Here is a 22,471-nt window from a genome sequence, read left to right as displayed (position 1 = left end):
CTCCCCAGCTCCACCCCATCATGGATGCTCGGCTGACTGTTTTTTCTCGGTCTCTTTGTCTGAAGGATGCAAACAGTCTATGGATGCTAGGGAAAAGGGGGTGGGGGAAAGATTACCTCATCCCATGTCGTTTGCACCAATCACAACTCTCCTGTTGTGGCTTCTCTGGGCAGATTGAGGGGTCTGGACCAACAGGAAAAAGCCCCAGCCCATCCCCATGGAGACTGAGTTGTATATAGGGAGTTGCATCCGCCCATATGCCGCAGGTTCTCTTACATCGACCGCCTAAGAGTCGCGCTGTAAGAAGCAACAACTTTTCTTCCTCTCCGCCATCCGCTCGGCAGCCGCAAAGCAGCAACCATGGTAAGAATTTGTTTTCTCTGGCTCTTTGCGACCTTTGGGTGTGGTCAGTCTCCCGGGGTCTGCTTGAAGAACCTGAAACCCTTGTCCCTTTACAATTTATTTGGTGAAGGTAGCCAGCCTTACGCTTTGTTAGCGAGATTAAGCGTCGACTGTCCCAAATCCCTGAGCTGGCCGCCGCCGCAGTGCGGGGGTGCGGGAGCCCAGCAAGAACTGCGCCCAGGGCGCGACAGAACTGTGGGGAAGAACAAAGGCGGCGCGGAAGGGCTTTTTGTTACCCGAGCCTTTCCGAGCTGCAAGCAATCCATCAGTTGTTGTTGAAAGGGTCTGGAGCAGGGAAAAGCCGTCGTGGCTTCTCCTGCTTAGCCCTCGTGTATGCGCATACCGTGTTCGTGTGGCTCAGAGAGGCCCTCTTCCTCCTCCAGTGTTTCCCCAAACAAGAAGAGGAGTCGCCCCAAAAGACAAGGGGTCGGTGGGTAAAGCTGGGAGGAGTGGGGATTGAAAAAGACTGGGACAAAGCGACGCCTTGGGTTACCAGGGGAAAGAAAAAAAGTTTTCCTCGCTGCTTCTTTGGCATTTTAGAAAGACACTGTATATTAACGGGGAAAAGTGGTTAGTTTCTGTTGGAGGCCGTGGTAGCTGGCGTCAGGGCGGCGCTGGGGCGGAGTTGTTTGTTTCTGGCTTCCCTGGCCTTGGAGCCACTGGGAGGGGTTCGCTCTTGCTAAACCTCTTCTGTCAGAAGACTTAATAAGTCTCATAATTGCGGAACTGTAGGCGTTAAAAGGTTTTTCATTCACTCTAAAACGTAGACAAAATATATTTTCTGGGGGAGCAAAATCACAATTCACTTGACAAAAGCTTTAAAGTCTTGCCAGGGGCTATGCTGACGTGACCGACTCAACTGAATGTGTCTGTCTCTGTAGCATGTGCCGAGAGGGAGAAAAGACCACTGTGTGAGCCAGAGTACCCCAATCAATGTTCAGGACCCAGGGAAACGCCCTTCCCTCCCCACCCCCCATATGTCAATGAAGAGACAATGGTAGACAATAGAAATTGTAGCCATAAAGATCATAGAGGAGAAAATATGTACTGAATGTGATGAGTATGAACATTCTGTGGTGGGTAGAAAAATCTCAGAATGAAAATAAGTATTTTGTTGTTTTAAATAAATATTTCGTTATCCTTTCACTGGGCTTTTATTCTTTGTCTCGTGATATTTGTTTCTAATTTAGGAACTGTTGTTTTAAAGATACTCACAATTTTTCCAGTTTTTTTTACAGTGAAAAAAATTCTTGAGAAAAAAAAAGAAATTGCTGCAGACAAAGAAGAATTATACTGTGTCCAGATGTCTTTTGTTCTCATGCATCTTCATTAATTCATTTCAATTTAGGCATAAGGTCCCAGCCTGGCTCAGAGGAGGAGAACTGGCAGAATGGCACAATGAGATCATGTAGGCAGTTTCTGGAAATAGAGCTTGCTCTGTTAAATAATGTAGCAGACAGTACAGGCTAGCACCAGGCACAGCAAATGCACCAGTGCAGGAGTTAGTCCTTGCTGAGCTTCCAACTCCCTAAATACAGATGGATTCTGCAGATAGACTGCAGAAGGGTGTGGCTTCTGGCCTCAGCTGCAGTACAGATGTCCATGTTGAAATGCCAAATCGTATTTAGAAGAAACTCATCTTTATTTAAAGGGGAAGGATTGCAATTAATTAATTATTGAATTTAACTTAATAAAATTTCTGCTTTGAATATTTTTAAATATGAAAAGCCTATTCAACAATGCCTGTGACAATGGGCTTGGACCATATGCTGAACAGTGCAGCGTATTCAGGCCACACCCCACTGCAGCCTTTGTAGCAGGTGCTATTCCTTAATCATTTCTGTCATGTTAGGGATATGACCTCAGTTAAATTTGAAGAATATCTGTATATTACTAAAAATATTTTTAGATAACTACCCAAAATTCAAAATGCTAACACAACCTAATTTTATGAATTTTCTCATTTCCTTCCAACAGCGTGAGTGCATCTCCATCCACGTTGGGCAGGCTGGTGTCCAGATCGGCAATGCCTGCTGGGAGCTCTACTGCCTGGAACATGGCATCCAGCCCGATGGCCAGATGCCAAGTGACAAGACCATTGGGGGGGGAGATGACTCCTTCAACACCTTCTTCAGTGAGACAGGCGCTGGCAAGCATGTGCCCAGGGCAGTGTTTGTAGACCTGGAACCCACAGTCATTGGTGAGTTGCCCTCAGTAACCCAAGTGAGATCCCAGGGGTCTGGGACAGGAGGTGTGTCCTGGGGCCTGTGTGGGTGCCCTGGGCTTGAGCGGGCTTGTGGGGGGTTGTTAGTGATGGGTGGCCACTTTGTTTCCCCCCTCCAGATGAAGTTCGCACTGGTACCTACCGCCAGCTCTTCCACCCTGAGCAGCTGATCACAGGCAAGGAAGATGCTGCCAATAACTATGCCCGTGGACACTACACCATTGGCAAGGAGATCATTGACCTCGTCCTGGACCGAATTCGGAAACTGGTAAATACTACATTTGAGTCTATATATTTAAATGAACCAACGTCACCCCAGTAAATTCAATTCTTAAAAAGATGCCAAAATATACATGAGTTAAGATAATGAATAAAATCATCAACAAGTAAATATTTAAATGGGTTGAGGGGGTTCCGTTGCAAATTAAGTGAAAGACCAAACTATAGCATTCATTCTTTGGTGCGTTTGAAATGTGGGATACTCTGCTTGCTGTATTAATTGGAGTCCCCAAGTTATGGGACTATTTTGTCACTCTTCATGCTTATATCAATCTCTCATGTTCACAATTTAAAGAAAAAGAAATTCTGCATAAGAAAATGTATCCTGGCATTAGAGAATTACATTTTCTCTTTCCTTTCCCTACAGGCTGACCAGTGCACAGGTCTTCAGGGCTTCTTGGTTTTCCACAGCTTTGGAGGGGGAACTGGTTCTGGGTTCACCTCCCTGCTGATGGAGCGTCTGTCTGTCGATTATGGCAAGAAGTCCAAGCTGGAGTTCTCCATTTACCCAGCCCCCCAGGTTTCCACAGCTGTAGTGGAGCCCTACAACTCCATCCTCACCACCCACACCACCCTGGAGCACTCTGATTGTGCCTTCATGGTTGACAATGAGGCCATCTATGACATCTGTCGTAGAAACCTCGATATCGAGCGCCCAACCTACACTAACCTGAACAGGTTGATAGGTCAGATTGTATCCTCCATCACTGCTTCCCTCAGGTTTGATGGAGCCCTGAATGTGGATCTGACTGAATTCCAGACCAACCTGGTGCCCTATCCCCGCATCCACTTCCCTCTGGCCACATATGCCCCTGTCATCTCTGCTGAGAAAGCCTACCATGAACAGCTTTCTGTAGCAGAGATCACCAATGCGTGCTTTGAGCCAGCAAACCAGATGGTGAAATGTGACCCTCGCCATGGTAAATACATGGCTTGCTGCCTGCTGTACCGTGGTGACGTGGTTCCCAAAGATGTCAATGCTGCCATTGCCACCATCAAGACCAAGCGTACCATCCAGTTTGTGGACTGGTGCCCTACTGGCTTCAAAGTTGGCATTAATTACCAGCCTCCCACTGTGGTGCCTGGTGGAGACCTGGCCAAAGTACAGCGAGCTGTGTGCATGCTGAGCAACACCACAGCTATTGCTGAGGCCTGGGCTCGCCTGGACCACAAGTTTGACCTGATGTACGCCAAGCGTGCCTTTGTCCACTGGTATGTGGGTGAGGGCATGGAGGAAGGAGAGTTTTCTGAGGCCCGTGAGGACATGGCTGCCCTAGAGAAGGATTATGAGGAGGTTGGTGTGGATTCTGTTGAAGGAGAGGGTGAGGAAGAAGGAGAGGAATACTAAAGTTAAAATGTCACAACGGTGCTGCTTTTACAGGGAAGCTTATTCTGTTTTAAATATTGAAAAGTTGTGGTCTGATCAGTTAATTTGTATGTAGCAGTGTATACTCGTATACAATTACTGGCCTGTGCTTTAAAACATGACTTTGTTACAGACCCAACCAGTTCATTTCTCTGATGGGTTTGAATAAAGTATTCCCTGTCTTAAATGAGTTCAGACTTATTTGTGTTTTCTCTTTGGGTGTCTCTAAATTTTTATGTATTTAGTACATTGAGTAGAAAGGATAACTATTTACTGTGATATATACATATATGAAGTAACTTAAAATATCTCAGTACATTATGAAACTTATAAAATGTATATCTAAATATTATTAGATAACATCCATGCTATTAAGTTTTGACTCCATTATAATAGTTACTTAAAGTACTAGTAGTCTTTAGAATTGATAATTTGCTAATAAACAGCCAATGGTCTGATTGGCTGCTGAGTATTCCGAATGCATAGTCAAGTCTTAAAAGCTTATTTTCATACTCCCTCATCTCAGCATGTGTTTAGGGTCATCGTGCTTCCTCTGTCAGGGCTTCTTAAAACAAGTCTCCACGCAGTTGTCCCCTGTACTAGATCTTGTTCTTTCCAAACATATTTTCAGCTGAATGTGACAAGGGAAAATCCTGACAAATTTATTCATTCTAATATGTTAGTTGTATATGTGGATTTTAACTCTCCAAAGACATTATTACTTCAATGTGGGCCAATCACATCAACAAAAAAAACTCTAATAGTGGAATTGCAGGCATCGGCACCAACACAGCAAGAGAGAGTTTGAGCCAAATGGTTTCTTCAACGATAGAGTTCACCTGCTCGTCCAACTGACCAAAAAACTAAGAATCCAAGGATAACAAATTGTCTTGCGCTTTCAAGTTACCTTTTTCTGGTAAAATATCAAGTGGTGATTTTTTTTTAGTATCAATTACCTATTTATCTTTATCTTTGACACTACCACCCAAGGGGTGAATAGTATTGTTACTAAAATCTTGAGTTTAACATAAGGGAAATACAGTCATGTTCCACATAACATTTTATTGAGGGACAGACTGCATATAAGACTGGCTCCATAATATAATGAAGGTGAAAAATTCCTGTCACCCAGTGATGTAGCCATTGTAACATCCTAGTATACCACAGTACATGTTTGTAGTGATGCTGGAGTAAACCATTTTGCTGCCAATGATATAAAAGTATAGCACAGTACATAATACTTGATAATAACCATGCTACTGGTTTATGTATTTACTATAGTTTCTATCATTACTTTAGAGTATACACTTTACTTTAAAAAGAAAGTTGTTGTAAAACAGTATGTTGTGTTACACCAGCAGCAGCTTCACACATTTTTACTGCCTCTCTTGATTGACTAATTTTCTGTTGTGCTTGATTTAATCTTGGTTGTTTTGTAGAGTAACGTGGCTTGTAGTCCGTGAGCAACATAGCTTAGTTGTGTGGTAGACTGTACCATCTAGTTTTGTGTAAGTACATTCTGTGGTGTTCACACACATCTACACAATAATCTAACAAGCATTTCTCAACTCATCTTGTTTGAATGACTAGTGCAATGATTGAATGTAAAATAAAAAATAAGCCGAGATTAACTAAAAGCCAATCTTATACTCACAGCAGTCTTAACTAGAAGCCAATGCAAATAGATCTGATGAACAAAAAATAAAAGTCCTCATTCAGATAAAAAGCAATGGAAACTAGATCAAGTGTAAGTTTTTAATGTACATTCCCAGAAACTAGCAAAGTATAAGGGATATGGTACCTATACAATGATTATTGGTTCAATGAGTAAAATGTGGGATAAAAGAGATACAAGTATAAAATCAAAGGGGAAAAAAGCTCAATGATCCTAATTTTTAAGACACATTGTATAGCTTTCTCCACTGCCAAGGCCTAGGACCACTGTAGCAATGAGTATCCCTAGCATTTAGGTGGTAGTCTCTAAGTACCATTTTCCACTAAAAGAAACTGGAATGTTTTAGAGAAGGGATTGGTTCCAAGCTTGAAGCAGGAAATATATAAGTTTAGCCTCAATTTCTCATTCCAGAAAGCAAGAAAGATATAAAAAACTAAAGTAATAACAGGAGTCAGGTTGAAGGGGCTCTTATTGATGGTACAATGTGAGCATTGAAAACCATAGTGAGTGCAAAAGATTGAACCAAATATGTAAAATCGATGAGCTCATAATATTTTGTGTTAAACAGGGAAAAACAGTATGGTAGCTACTTAAAAATATTAAATACAGAATTACCATATGATCCAGCAATCGAAAGCATGGAGTTGGACAGGTATTTGTATATCTATGCTCCTATCAGCATTATTCACAATAGCCAAAAAGTGAAAGCAACTCTAATGTCTATTAATGAATGAATGAATAAACACAATGTGGTATATACATACAACGGAATGTTATTTAGCCTTAAAAAAATTAAATTCTTCCCTGACTGATGTGACTGGGTTGGCATTGTCCCCCAGAGCAAAAAGTCATGGGTTTGATTCCAGTCAGGGCACATCCTACTAGATTGTGAGTTTGGTCCCTGATAGATGTTTCTCACATTCATCTCTCTCTCGCTCTCTCTCTCTCTCTCTTTCTCCCTCCCTCCCCTCCTCACCTCTCTTTCTCTAAGTTAATTTAAAAAGTAAATGAATAAATAATTAAAATTCTGACACGTGGATTAACTTTGAAAACATTAAGCTAGGTGAAATAGGCCAAACAAAAGAACCAGTGCTGCCTGATTCTACTTATATGAGGTACCTAGAATAATCAAACTCATTGACACAGAAAGAATAGTAGTCAAGGGGACAGTGACCACAAGGGAGAGGGAAGGGAATTTAAGGGGGAAAAGGGGAGGGATTTGAAGGAACAAATATGAAGGACACAAGGATGAGAACTAAGGGGGGTGGAAATGGGAGGGAGGTGGGGAGCACTGGGTGGGGGGGCTGGGATGGGAGAAATAGACAAAAAACTGTACTTGAAAAATAACTAAATAAAATTATTTTTTAAAAAATAAAAAAAAAAAGAAGAAAGAAAGAATAGTGGTTACCAGGGACTGGGGGTAAGGAGACAATGAGATGTTACTGTTTAATAGATTCAGTTTGGAATGATGAAAAAGTTCTAGAGATAGTGATGATTGTTGCAAAACAATGCAAGTGTACTTAATGATTCTGAACTATACACTTAAAAAATGTTAAATTGATACATTTTTTAAAAAAGATTTTATTTATTTTTAGACAGAAGGAAAGGGAGAAAGAGAGGGAGAGAAACATCAATGTGTGGTTGTTTTTTACACGTTCCCTACTGGAGACCTGGCCCGCAACCCAGGTATGTGCCCTCACTGGGAATAGAACCAGAAACCCTTTGGTTGGCAGGCTGGAGCTCAATCCACTGAGCCACACCAGTCAGGGCAAATTTTATGTATATTTTGCTACAATTTCAAAAACAAACACTGAAAGCATAAGTCAAGAACTAAAACAAATATTTACAGTGGTACCTCAGTACTTGTTAATTCATCCCACAACTCGTGACCTGTGCCCAAATGACAAGTGCCAAACAATGAAGCATTTTATTTTATCTTGTGGGGCAGCATCATGACTCATACAAGTTCTAGCAAGTGTGATGAATCCTGAGCAAGCGCCAAGTGAAGAAACATTTTTTTTCTCATCAAAGTGAGACAAGTACAAGGTTTGACTAGTTCTGAAGCTGATGAGTACCGAGGTATGATTGTACATTTTGGGGCAAAGTTTCTAACAAAACTTTGAATGTATTATTGTATCATTTTACTATAGAAACATGTAACTGTATTACAAAATAATAATACATAATTAAAGTAGAAAAATATCTCTAAAAATTAAGCAAAATGAAAGAAATTAATCTAACCAAGTATCAAGTTAGCAACTTAAGTACAAAGTGGAGAATTACTTCACTTGACTTTAAAACAGTGATTCGGTTGTATGTTCCTAGAGATATATATTTTAATTTAAAAAAATGCTAAAAATAATAAACTTTTCAGTAATAATATTGCTAGTAATAATATAGTTACTTTAAAACTACATCAGATTAAGTAAAATAATTATTTAATTTTATTAGCATACAAAACCTTAAAAGTTATATCATGTATGTTCAAAAAGTGGATGAATTTTAAGTGGAGATATTGGAAAAATTCCAAATCAAAATTCTAGAGAAGAAAAATAGTACTTCTGGCTGAGATGGAGGCAAAGGTGGAAACACTGTACCTCCTTGCACAACCAAATTTAAGGAAAACAAATATTTAGAAGCAAAAACATAACCAAAACATACAGAAAATTGAACTGGAACGAAGTCTGACAACAACGAACCATTCATCCAGACCAATAAGAGGGGTGTGGTTGGTGGCCTGCTGAGAGGCACTGTGGCAGGAAAAAGCGGTGGCTATCGACCGACCCAGGCACACAGGTGGTGGTTGGCAGATCTTAGGCATGGGGAGGCAATGGGCAGACCCAGTGAGGGCACAAGGGAGCTGGCTGATTGCAATCACACATTCACACATTGATAAACCAGGCAAAAAAAAAAACAAATAGTGAGACAGACTCTGCAACACAGGGCCCCAGTGACAGGAATTAAAGCCTAACAGCACCAACTGGAAAAACTTCCGGGGGTTGAGGTGCCAGGAGAGGCTCCCAAGCTTACAGAGAGTTCATTGGAGAGACCCACAGGGTCCTAGAACGTACACAAACCCACCCACCCAGGAACCAGCACCAGAAGGGCCCAATTTGCTTGCGGGAAGCAGCAGAGGGGACCAAAATCTGAGAGAGAGCAGAACAAATGCCACTGCCCCTCTCTGACCCCACCCCCACACACAGCATCACAACCCAGCAACCTGGGTTGCCCAGCCCTGGGGAACACCTAAGGCTCCACCCTTATACATAATAGGTGTGAACAGACCAAAACATCATGGCTCAAGAAGAAGAACAGCTCAAAGCCCCAGAGTCAATACTTCTAAGTAACCAAGAGATAGCCAACCTATCAGATGCACAGTTCAAAACACTGATGATCAGTATGCTCACAGAACTAGTTGATTTTAGTCACAAATTAGATGAACAAATGAAGGCTAAACTAAGTGAAATGAAGGCAAATGCACAGGAAACAAACAGTGATGGAAAAGAAACTGGGACTCAAATCAATGGAGTGGACTAGAAGAAAGAAAGAAACAACCAAATAGAAAAGAATGAAGAAATAAGAATTAAAAAAAGATGAGGAGAGGCTTAGGAACCTCCAGGACATCTTTAAATGTTCCAACATCTGAATTATAGGGGTATCAGAGAGTGAAGAGGAACAGCAACAAGTGGAAAACTTATTTGAACAAATAATAAAGGAGAACTTCCCCAATCTGGCAAAGGAAATAGACTTCCAGGAAATCTAGGAAGCTCAGAGAGTCCCAAAGAAGGTGGACCCAAGGAGGAACACACCAAGGCATATTATAAGTACACTAGCTGAGAATAGAATCCTAGAAGCAGCAAGAGAAAAGGGGACAGTCACCTCCAAAGGAGTTCCCATCAGACTGCTAGCTGATTTCTCAAAGAGACCTTACAGGCAAGAAGGGGCTGGAAAGAAGTATTCCAAGTCATGAAATCCAAACATCTACATCCAAGATTGCTCTATCCAGCAAAGTTTTCATTTAGAATGGAAGGGCAGATAAAGTGCTTCTCAGATAAGATCAAATTCAAGGAGTTCATCATCACCATGCCCTCATTATATGAAGTGTTAAAGGGCCTTATCTAAGAAAAAGAAGATGAAAAATATGAACAGTGAAAAGACAGCAAACTCACAGAGAGTTTTATTAACAACCACACGTAAAACAAAAGCAAACTAAGAGGACAGCTAGATCAGGAGTGGAACCATAAAAATAGAGATCACATGGAGGGTTAGCAACAGGGGAATGGGAGGAGGAGAACAGGGGAGAAGATACAGAGAATAAGTAGCATAGATGGTAGGTAGAAAATAGATAGGGGGAGGGCAAGAATAGTATGGGAAATGTAGAAGCTAAAGAACTCGTGATACATGGACATGAACTAAAGGGGGGGAATAGAGGGAGGTGGTGTGTAGGGTAGAGGGGAATGAGGGGGGAATGGGACAACTGTAATGGCATAATCAATAAAATATATTAAAAATAAATTATATATATATATATATGATCCTGGCAAGGTAATTTAGTTGGTTAGAGCATTGTCCCCACTTTCCAAGGTTGCAGGTTCCATTCCCAGTCAGTGCACATACAATGCACATACAAGAATCAACCAATGAATGGATAAATAAGTGAAACAACATATTGATGTGTGTTGCACTCTCTCTCTCTCAAATCAATCAATAAAAATTTTTAAAGAATTACAGCCCTGACTGGTGTAGGCCTGTTGGTTGGGTGTCATCCTGTAAACCACAAAGGTGCTGGTTCCACTCCCCATAAGGGCACGTGCCTGGATTGGGGGCCAGGTTCCTGGTTGGGGCATGTGTGAGGCGAACACTCAATGTTTCTCTCACACATCGATGTTTCTTACCCTCTCTTTCTTTCTCCTTACTCTACCTAAAAAATAAATAAATAAAATCATTTTAAAAATATAAGAATTGTACAATATTAAACACTTAGTTTTGTTTATTCACATATATTTCATGTAAATTTGTTACTTTTTATTTAATTGTAGAAAACCATACATAGCATAAAATTTACCATCTTAACCACTTTTTAAGTGTACAGTTCAGTAGTGTGAAGTGCATCCAAATGGTTATGCAACCCATCTCCAGAACTCTTTTTATCTCATCTTGAAAAATTAAAACACTACTCCCATTAAACAATTCCTATTCCCTGTTGAGGCGAGACTGTTTCATGACATGACACTGCTGGATATTTGAGCTAGATGTGGACCAGAACAGAGACTGCTTCCCATAAATTCTCTCAGAGACAGTATGACCCATCCCTTCCCTATGCCCCATGGCATGGAACAGGCTTTTGCCCAACCCTAGGCAAGCAGGTAAAGTATTTTCTCCTTGTAAGGAATGGGTCACAAACCAGTACCCCTATCCATCCTGCCCTGTTCTATATAATTCTTTAGTGCCTGCTACATGACTACACCGAACACACACTTCATATGTAAGTTCCCTTAATAAATTTTTGATGTAGTGCTGGAGTTGTCAGCATTACATCAAGGTACTTAATTGTCTTTTTACCTGCCCTCCGCTTATGGAGACAGATTTTCAGGCTTACCCCAGGGTCTGCATCTATGAACATTCCCCCCTCCTCCTAGCCTCTGGCTACCAGCATTCTACTTTCTGTCTCTATGAATTTGACTATGGTAAATACCTCAAGTGATAGAATCAGGCAGTATTTATCTTTTTTAAAATTTTTATTTCTTTATCTTTAGAGGGGAAGGGAAGGAGAGAGAGGGAGAAATATCAATGTATGGTTGCCTCTCATATGTCCCCTGCTGGGAACTGGCCTGCAACCCAGGCATGTGCCCTGACTGAGAATCGAACTGTGGTCATTTGGTTCGCAGGCCCACACTCAATCCACTGAGCTACACCAGCCAGGGCAGTATTTATATTTTTGTAACTAGCTTATTTCACTTAGTATAATGTCAAGGTTCATCCATGTTTAGCATGTGTCAGAAATCCCTTCTTTTTTAAGGCTGAATAATATTCCATTGTATATACAGAATAGTTCATATGGTAAGTAGTACAATAATTAATAAATAATAATATAAGAATAAACTCTGTGCTTTGCATACACACAACTGTAAATCTACTTTTGCCCTACCCTGTATATACCACATTTGTTTATGAACATTATGGTTGCTTCTACTTTTTGGCTATTGTGAAGAATCCTGTTATAGCCCTGACCAGCGCTGGTTCCCTTCCTGGTCAGGGCACATGCCTAGATTGCAGGTTCAGTCCCTGGTCGGGGTGCATACAAGAGGCAACTGGTTGATGTTTCTCTCTCACATTTGTTTCTCTCTCTCTTTCTCCCTCCCTCTAAAAATAAATAAATAAAGTCCTTTAAAATTTGCTGTTGTAAATATGGGTATACAAATACCTCTTCCAGATGCTGCTTTCAATTATTTTGGGATATATGCAGAAGTAGAATTGTGAGATCACATGGTAATTCTATGTTTAATTTTTTTTGACTCACCTAAATTGTTTTTTAGGTAAGAATTTTACAAACATTACTTATATTAGCAGTAATGGGGAGCTGGAAAGTATTATGCCTTCTCCAAGCTGTATAGTGAGAATCACAAATAGTGTGGTGGAACTTGTGTCCTTTCTAAGGTCATGGCTCTTGAGACCCATAGATGTCAGCCCTGGCATCTCCCCGGGCTTTTGGACTGTTTGGTGATCCAGCAGGTGTCAGGATTCCTTCTGATAGCTGTATGGAATGCATCAAAGAGGATAACCTTAAAGAATTTGTATGTGGAATCTTCACCAACCCAGTAAGAACTCAGGACTCTCAGAGCCCCACAGTGGAGCCCAGCTCACTCCTTGGCAACAGATAAGGTTTGAGGCTTGCCATATGTCACACCCTAGGAACAGGGCAATTGCAGGCACCACAGCACACATGAATATGATATATAACATAACTTTGCTTGGCCTTGTATTTTAGCCTACATGCTTTATTGGGCCAGGTGGGGGCAGTGGGCCCTGTGGAGCACAGGGAGCTGGCAGTAATACCAGCAGCACACCCTGAGAAGGAAGGACATTACATTGGACCACTTCTTCCTCCATAGCTCCCAGATGTACTTGTAAGCATCCATCTTGGCTTACCTGAGGGCTGTGGCCAACCGGAAAGGAAGAGCCTTTCTTCTATGTTTAACTTTTATGAGCAACTGCCATACTGTTTCCATAGAGGCTATAGCATTTTACATTCCTGTCAAAAGTGTACATGATTTCTAATTTTTCCATATCCTTGGCAACACTTGTTATTTTGTTTTGTTTTTTGATAGCAGCCATTTGAGTGTGTGAGGTGGTATCTTGTGGTTTTAATTTGCATTCCCCTACTGATTAGTGATGTTGAGTATCTTTTAATGGGTTTTTTAAAATGTGCTCTTTGGCTATTTGGATAGCTTCTTTGGAGAAATGTCTGTTCAAGTCCTTTGCTCACTTTTTTTAGTATAATTTTTTTAGCAAGGTATAATCGACATATCATAATTGTCATAATATAATTAACATAACACTATATTAGTTTCAAGTGTACAACATAATGATTCAAGATGTGTATATATTGCTAAATGGTCACCACAATAAGTCTAGTTAGGATACACCACCATTCACAGTTACAACTTTTTTTCTTATAATGACAACTTTTAAGACTTACTGTTTTAGCAGCTTTCAAATATGCAATACAATAATACTAACTATAGTAACCATGCTATAGATTATATCCCCGTGACTTATTTATTTTATAACTGAAAATTTGTACCTTTTGATCCCTTCCCTCATTTTGCCCACCCCCACCTCACTCCTGCCTCTGGCAACCACTAATCTGTTCTCTGTATCTACCATTTTTTCTCTTTTAAATTGGATTGTTAAGGTTAGGATTAGGGTTAGAAAAATAAAAAAATAAAATAAATTGGGTTGTTAATATTAAAACATTTTTATCCTACTATTTGATCTAAGAACCTTAAGATAACTAAAATGTAAAAAATAAAAGACTGACAGTGGGCGCTGACTGGGCAGCTCAAGTGGTCAGAGCATTGTCCCGATACACCAAGGTTGCCGGTTTGATGCCCAGTCAGGGCACATACAAGAATCGACCAGTAGGCTTCAGACCTTCCTAAATCCCCTCACACAACCAACAGCTGATCCCAGCCCCCATTTGTCTTGTTGAGTGGCCCCAGGCCTGGCACTAACAGCAGTCACCTGCAGATCAATTTTTAGCTTATGCCAAGGGGGGGGGCACCAGACAGAACACAGGTGGAGACTGACCTTGACTTGCACCACCTGGGAAACCCCAGAGTCTGCACATCCAGCAGACAGTTACAGACTACATCAGAGCACCACCCAATGACCTCCAAAAGTCACAGAGGGAGGTGGCAGCTGGCCAGGGGTCACAACCAGTCCTACTATCTATGTGGACTAGGTAAATCCCTCCCAATGACATGCTGACAGCAATCAAGAGAGCTATAAGAGGAAGAAATACTGAGTCCACACAGCAGATACATACACCCTGAGTACCCAGCTTGGGAGATAGGGGAGGCTGTGCCACTGGACCGTACAAGACACCTATTACATTAGGCCATACAACCAAGACACGGAGTCAGAGCAGCTCTACCTAATACATAGAAACAAACACAGGGAGCATGCCAAAATGAGAAGACAAAAAAAGTGTGTTCTTTCGCTAATCCCTTCGCCTTATTTCAACCAGTTCCTATGTCCCAATACCCTCTTACAGCTGCCAGTCTGTTCCATGTTTCTATGACAGCAAAAGAATATTTTATCTTGCCCTGGCTGGTGTAGCTCAGTGGATTGAGCCTGCGAACTAAAGGATCTCGGTTCGATTCTCAGTCAGGGCACATGCCTGGATTGCAGGCTAGTTCCCGGCAGGGGACGCATGAGATGCAACCATACATTGATATTTCTCTCCCTCTCTCCTTCCCTTCCCCTCTAAAAATAAATTTTAAAAATCCTTTAAAAAACAAAAAGAATATTTTATTTTGAGACCAATATATGCATTTTATAATTCTCCTATGTGCATTAATTCATTCCTATTAAAAAATAAAAATAAAATAGAGGCTATGATGTTCATCTTATCCTTCTTTCTTTTTCTTTTTAATTATATTTTATTGATTATGCTATTAAAGTTGTCCTGATTTTTCCCCCTTTGCCCCCCTCCACCCAGCACCCACAACTCCCTCAGGCAATCCACCCACCATTGTTCATGGACATGGGTCATGCGTATAAGTTCTTTGGCTACTTCATTTCCTATACTGTAGCTATTCTGTAACTACTATTTGTAATGCTTAAGTCTCTCATCTCCTCACCCATTCCCCCACAACCTCCTCTCATCTGGAAACCATCAAAAGGCTCTTTATACCCATGATTCTATTCTTGTTTGCTTAGTTTGTTTTTTATTTTTTTATTTCCCCCCCCATGGGTCCTTTATACATGTTCATTAAAAAAGTAAACAGATATAGGCAAAAATATTTTAAATAATTATTTTATTGCCATTCAATAGTTTATTAGATTCAACTGTTGATAGATAATGTATTTTTGCCATTTTATTGTTCATAGTTTTGATCTTCATTTTCTTAAATAAGTGCCTTTAACATTTCATGTAATAACAGTTTGGTGATGACGAAGCCCTTTAGTTTTTTTTCTTATCTAGGAAGCTCTTTATCTGTCCTTCAATTCTAAAGGATACCTTTGCTAAGTAGAACAATCTTCACTGTAGGTCCCTGCTTTTCATGACTTTGAATATTTCTTGCCAATCCCTTCTAGCCTGCAAAGTTTCTTTTGAGAAATCAGCTGACAGTCTTATGGGAACTCCTTTGTAGGTAGTGATCTGCTTTTCTCCTGCTGCTTTTAAGATTCTCTCTTTATCTTCAATCTTTGGCATTTTAACTATGATGTGTCTTGGAGTGGGCCTCTTTGCATCCATCTGGTTTGGGACTCTCTGTGCTTCCCTGGACTTGCATGTCTATTTCCTTAACAAAATTAGGGAAGTTTTCATTATTTTTTCAAATAGATTTCTAATATCTTGTTCTTTCTCTTCTCCTGTTACCCCCTATGATATGAATGTTGGAACTCTTAAGTTGTCACCGAGGCTCCTTATACTATCCTCATTAATTTTTTAATTCTTTTTTTGCCTTGTTGTTCTGATTGGTTGTTCTTTGCTTCCTTATGTTCCAAATCATTTATAGGAGTCTCAGCTTCATCCACTCTATTGTTGTTGCCCTGAAATTTTACTTTATTTCAATTAGTGTATCCTTCATTTCTGAATGGATCTTTTTATGTTGTTGAGATCCTCACTAAGTTCCTTCAGCATCCTTATAACCAGTGTTCTGAGCTCTGCCTCTGACAGCTTATCTCCACTTTGTTTAGTTCTTTTTCTGGAGTTCTGATTTGTTCTTTCATTTGGGCAATGTTTCTTTGTCTCCCCATTGGCAACCTCCTTGTGTTTGTTTCTATGTATTTGGTAGAGCTGCTTTGACTCTGTGTCTTGGCAGTGAGCACTAATGTAGTAAGTGTCCTCTAGGGTCCAGTGGCACAGCCTCCCCTATCACCCAAGCTGGGTACTTGAGGTGCACCCTTGTTGTGGACTAAGTACACCCTCCTCTTGAAGCTGAAACTTGGTTGCTGTTGGCAGGTCAATGGGAAGGATTTACTAAGGCCAGTCAGCTGCAAGGATTGGCTATGACCACTGACCACCAACCTCCTCCCTCATGGAGGATCAGCTGTGAAGGGGCAGCGTGGTGTTGTTCTGACATGGTCTATAGCTATCCACTGGGTGTACTGGCCCTGCGGTTTCCTGGATGATGCAGGCCAAGGTCAGCCCTCACCTGTGTTTTGCCCTGGGCCCCCCTGCCTGAGCAATAACTCAGTCTGAGATGGCTGCTACTTGTGCTAGGCTGGGAGCCTCCCAGACAAAGCCAAGTTATGAATCTAGACTGGCTGTTGGTAGTGCCAGGCTTGGTGTTCACTGAAGCCAGCTGTTACTTATTTGAGAGAACTTACAAAGTTGTGTAGCATGAGCCAAGACCAGCCATTCATATGGGAAAGCACGCTGGTTAAGTCTGTAACTTTGGTGAGGCAGAGTCTCTGAGGATTTTGAAGGAGGGTCAGTGTTAGCCAGGGTTGATGGAGTTTCAGATATGGCACCAGCTTGCTGACTTTGTGGGGAGAGGGTTTAGAAAAGGGACAATGGCCTCTGCTTGCCTTGATGCCAGACACTTCAGTTTCTCCTTGTATACCAGTGGTGCCTTTCAAGCTGCTACCTGGGTGCTGGAGCTCAGAGGGGGTGAGTCTGAGTAGGTAAGTCCATGTATGGGTTGTTTAGGAGGAACTGCTTGGGGCTCCAGAAGTTTCTTCCAGTGACTCAATCCCTACTGGTTTTTGCAGCCAGAAGTTGCAGAGACTTATCTTCCTGATACTGGAACTCTAGGCTGAGGGGTCTGGTGTGGGGCTGGGATTCTTCACTCCTGAGCTAGCCCTCCCGAATTTTTATCTACCACACATGGGTGAGGGTCCATCCTATTCTGCATCTGCATCCCTTCTACCAGTCTGGATGGATGTGGTTTCTTTAATTCCATCCAGTTCGATATCTGATGGTTCTGAGTGATGGTTGTTCTGTATTTTAGTTGTAATTTTGATGTGATTGTGAGAAGAGGAGAGCAATGTCTGCCTATGCCACCATCTTGACTAGAAGTCCTTCTATCCTTTTTTCTAGCTTTAATTGGAATGTAGCTTTTCACCTTGAGACATATATCTTATATTTATCAATATATGGAAAGGATACAGATTGATATAAGTGTTTCTATATTATTTATATATTTTAAGATTTTTAAAATCAGAATTGATGTAGAATTTTATTAAATGTCCTTTGAAAAAATATTTTATTTATTTAGTTTTGGAGAAAGGGAGAGAGAAAGAGAGGGAGAGAAAGATCATTGTGTGGTTGCCTCTCGTGCACCCCCAACTGTGGACCGGGCCCACAACCCAGGCACATGCCCTGACTGGGAATCGATCCAGAGACTCTTTGATTTGCAGCACAGCACTCAATCCACTGAGCCACACCAGCTAGGGCTATTAAATGCCTTTTAGTAAAGTTTAGAGATTGATATTTTTCTCCTTCAACATATTATGATGACTTTTAAAGCTTTCATAATGTTGAATCATCATTGCATTTCCAGAAGAAAAAAAAAACAAAAAACTAGGTCACAGTGATTATTTTAGTAATATGTTGCCAGATTCTATTTGATATGTGAATTTTCAGTCCCACCAGCAGTGTATGTGAGTATGTGGCTGGGTCTTACATTATTTTTCAAGGTAGACAGTGGCATCATACCTGAGTATATTCCAGGAAAATAAAAGGTGATTCCACCAGAAGTCTATATTGTACAATCCAGGTAAATAGGCCTTTGATGATCTAGCTTAATTCAGAGAAAAAATTTAAAGGAATGATCAAAAGCAAATCATTCTTGATGACTAGAGGTAGTGAAAGAAGATACCCTCATTTTGTTTCCAATCTTAGAGAGTTTACTATTTCACCACCAAGTAGAATGTTAGCTATCAGTTTTTCATAGATATTCTTTATCACAGTAAGTTTCCTTCTATTCCTAGTGTGCTGAGAGGTTTTTTTAAAAAAATAAATGGATGTTGTATTTTGTCAAATTCTTTTTCTGCATACACCTATTGAAATTATTATATGTTTTTTTCCTTTATTCTATTCATATAGTGAATTGGATTCATCGACTTTTGAATATGAAACTAACTTTGCATTCCTGGGACAAACTACATACAGTTGGTTTATATTTTAAAGCAGGAATTCCAAGTCCAGGGCTCTAGAAAGCTTAGGGTACTTCCTAGGCAATTTTCATAGATTGGTGAACTTGCTGATGCTGTAGGCAGAATTCTGTGAATTTGTTCATGTTAGATTGTCTTCAAAGATAGCCACTAACCATTTCTCTCATCTGTGTAGGTACAGAGTACTTTTTCCATCAATAGGTGGGGTCTCTTCCTCTCTCCTTAAATCTCATTTGGCCTTGTGATTTCGCTGACTAACAGAATGTGACAAAGAGAATTTGTGCCAGATCCAGGTCAAGCCTTTAAGAAGCCTGGCAGCCTGTTTCACTCAGAGAGATCATGTAAAAAAGAACCGGGGCACCCCACCCAACAGCCAGCACAAAGACCCCAGTCCTGTGAGTGCAAATATCCTAAGTATTACAGCTCCAGCTGAGATCCTAGCCGAATGCAACTGCATGAGTGAACTAGATAACACCACATGGAACTAATGAACTGTCCTGAACACAAGGAATCATGAGAATAAATAATCATTGTTTTAAGCCAGTAAATTTTAGGGTGGTTTGATACATACCAATAGATAACTAAAACAAGGCTTTCACACACATGTGGAGAGATGACAGATATTTTAATCAGATTCTACGAAATGATTAAAACTACTAGAGGAATGAAATACTGAAAATACATCAGGAAATACACAAGCTCCTCAACACATTATGGGCTTACATCAAGATAAATCAATCATTAACTTGAAAATATCATTAAGTCTAAAATGCATTTACCCTGGCTGGTGTGGCTCAGTGGATTGAGTGCTGGCCTGAGAACCAAAAGGTTGCAGGTTCGATTCTCAGTCAGGGCACCTACCTGGGGTTATGGGCCAGGTCCGCAGTTGGGGGTGTGCAAGAGGCAATTGATGGATGTATCTCTTGCACATCTATGTTTCTCTCCCTTCCCCTATCTCTAAAAGTAAATATATATAATCTTTTTTAAAAACTGTGCATTCTGAAGTACAGAAGTTTTAAATTTTGAAAAGTACAGTGTATCTATTTTTTTATTTTTTTGCTTATACTTTGGGTGTCATATCTGAGAAGGCTTTGCCTAATCCAAGGTCATTAAGATTTACTTCCTTTTTTAAAATTTTTATTTTATTGATTATTCCATTACCGTTGTTCTATTCCCCACCTTCATTCCCCTCCACCCTGTACCCCCCATCCCCACCATTCCCCCCTTTAGTTTATGACCATGTGTCTCAAGTTCTTTAGATTCTATATTTCCCATACTATTCTTGCCCTCCCCCTATCTATTTTCTACCTACCATCTATGCTACTTATTTTCTGTACCTTCTCCCCCCTTCTCCTCCTCCCACTCCCCTGTTGCTAACCCTCCATGAGATCTTCATTTCTATGTTTCCACTCCTGATCTAGCTGTCCTCTTAGTTTGCTTTTGTTTTAGATGTGGTTGTTGATAACTGTGAGTTCGCTGTCCTTTCACTGTTCATATCTTTTATCTTCTTTTTCTTAGATAAATCCCTTTAACATTTCATATAATAAGGGCTTGGTGATGATGAACTCCTTGAATTTGATCTTACCTGAGAAGCATTTTATCTGCCCTTCCATTCTAAATGAAAGCTTTGCTGGATAGAGCAATCTTGGTTGTAGGTCTTTGGATTTCATGACTTGGAATACCTCTTTCCAGCCTCTTCTTGCTTGTAAGGTCTCTTTTGAGAAATCAGCTGACAGTCTGATGGGAACTCCTTTGGAGGTGACTGTCCCCTTGTCTCTTGCTGCTTCTAGGAATTCTCTCCTTCATTTTAATCTTGGCTAATGTAATGATGATGTGCCTTGGTGTGTTCCTTCTTGGGTCCAACTTCTTTGGGACTCTCTGAGCTTCCTGGATTTCCTGGAAGTCTATTTCCTTTGCCAGATTGGGGAAGTTCTCCTTTTTATTTGTTCAAATAAGTTTTCCACTCATGGCTGTTCCTCTTCCCCTTCTGGTACCCCTATAATTTGGATGTTGGAGCGTTTAAAGATGTCCTGGAGGTTCCTAAGTCTCTCCTCATTTTTGTGAATTCTTGTTTCTTCATATTTTCCTGTTTGGTAATTTTTTCCTTCCTTCTGGTTCACTCCCTTGATTTGAGTCCCATTTCCTTTTCATCACTATTGGTTTCCTGTGCAATTCCCTTCATTTCAATTAGTTTAACCTTCATATGTTCCTCTAATTTGTGACTAAAATCAACCAGTTCTGTGAGCATCCTGATCACCAGTGTTTTTAACTGTGCATCTGAAAGTTTTGGTATTTCTTTGTCACTTAGAGTTATGGGCTCTGGGGCTTTGAGATCTTCTTGAGCCATTTTTGGTCTGTTCGCGCCCATTAAGTATGAGGAGCGGAGCCTTAGGGGCGAGGCAGGGCCACCAGGGTGGGGTGGCTGGGTATGTGGGGGCGGAGTCAGAGCCGGGAAGTGGCGGCCGTCTCTGCTGCCTTCTGTTGCTGGGACCTGCTTGGGCCCATCTCACTGCCCACTCCCTCACAGGTCTATCTGCACAGGAATGCGCCACCAGAGTCAACCCATCACCCTGCGCCCTCACTGGGTCCGCCGGTCACAACCCCACCTTGGGATCCTTGTGCCTGAGTCTGTCTGACCAAGTTTTCCTGTGCAACCTGCTCTGCCAGCTGCTGGCTTCGCCTCTCTTACCGGTCAGGCTGAAGACTTCATTGTTATCAGACTTCTGAAAAGTTCGATTTTCTGTGTTCTGGCTATGTTTTCTGTTGCTAATATTTTGTCTCTAAATTTGGTTGTGTGAGAAAGCACAGCGTCTCCACCTATGCCTCCATCTTGGCGGAAGTCCCCAGATTTACTTCTATATTTTCTTTCAAGGGCTGTTAAGTTTTACCTATTACATTAGATCTATGATCTATTTTGAGTTAATTTTTGTATATGCGTGAGGAATGGATTCAATTTTAGTTTTTGAATATAGATATCCAGTTGTCCCAGTACTATATGTTGAAAAGACTATTCTTTCCTCACTGATTTACCTTGGCATCTTTTTAAAAAAAAATTAATTGACCATAACTGTGAAAGTTTATTTCTGAACTCTCAATTCTATTCCACTGATTATGTCTATCCTTACGCTAGAACCACAATCTTGATTACTGTAGCTTTGCAGAAAATTTTTAAATCAGAAAGTGAGAGTCTTCTAACTTTGTTCTTCTTTTTCAAGGCTGCTGGCTATTATACATCCCTTGAATTTTCATGTGAATTTTAAGACCAGTTTATTAATTTCTGCAGAAAAGCCAGCTGGGGATTTTGATAGGAATTGTGTTGCAGCTGCATATCAATTTGGCAAATATTGCCATCTTAGCAATATTGTCTCCTAATCCTTAAACATGAAATATCTTTCCATTTACTTACATCATCTATAATTTCTTTCGACAATAATGTGTAGTTAGTACATGACTGTAATTACAATTATTTCCAATTGTTAGGGAAAAAGGAGTAATTGTAATTCAGCTCTCTCAGTTATTTTTCAAGATTTTGAAGAGAGATTTATCTGTTATATGGAAACTCAACAATTTTTTCATCCTTGGTGAGTCCTCAATCTAATTAATTTTTTCATTTCAGGACTATCAAATCATCCATGAGAGTAAGCTAGGTTTCTTATTTTTGTTGTCTTAACTTCCTCAA

At 40.6% G+C, this 22,471-nt stretch overlaps 1 protein-coding gene across 1 annotated transcript; it reads left to right on the top strand.

Annotated features, from left to right (window-relative positions):
• Nucleotides 1-213: 213 nt before the first annotated feature.
• Nucleotides 214-4,461, top strand: TUBA1A (tubulin alpha 1a). The gene is made up of 4 exons (XM_037136107.2): nucleotides 214-363; nucleotides 2,380-2,602; nucleotides 2,746-2,894; nucleotides 3,273-4,461. The coding sequence occupies exons 1-4, from the start codon at nucleotides 361-363 to the stop codon at nucleotides 4,251-4,253; spliced, it is 1,356 nt and encodes a 451-aa protein (XP_036992002.1). The 5' UTR covers nucleotides 214-360; the 3' UTR covers nucleotides 4,254-4,461.
• The last annotated feature ends 18,010 nt before the right edge of the window (nucleotides 4,462-22,471 follow it).

Source organism: Artibeus jamaicensis, unplaced genomic scaffold (assembly GCF_021234435.1).
Source record: "Artibeus jamaicensis isolate MK-2021 breed Jamaican fruit bat unplaced genomic scaffold, CSHL_Jam_final contig_233, whole genome shotgun sequence".
Classification (NCBI taxonomy): Eukaryota; Metazoa; Chordata; class Mammalia; order Chiroptera; family Phyllostomidae; genus Artibeus; species Artibeus jamaicensis.
Note: the sequence above shows the minus strand (reverse complement) of the source record. Positions and strands in the feature narration are given on the sequence as shown.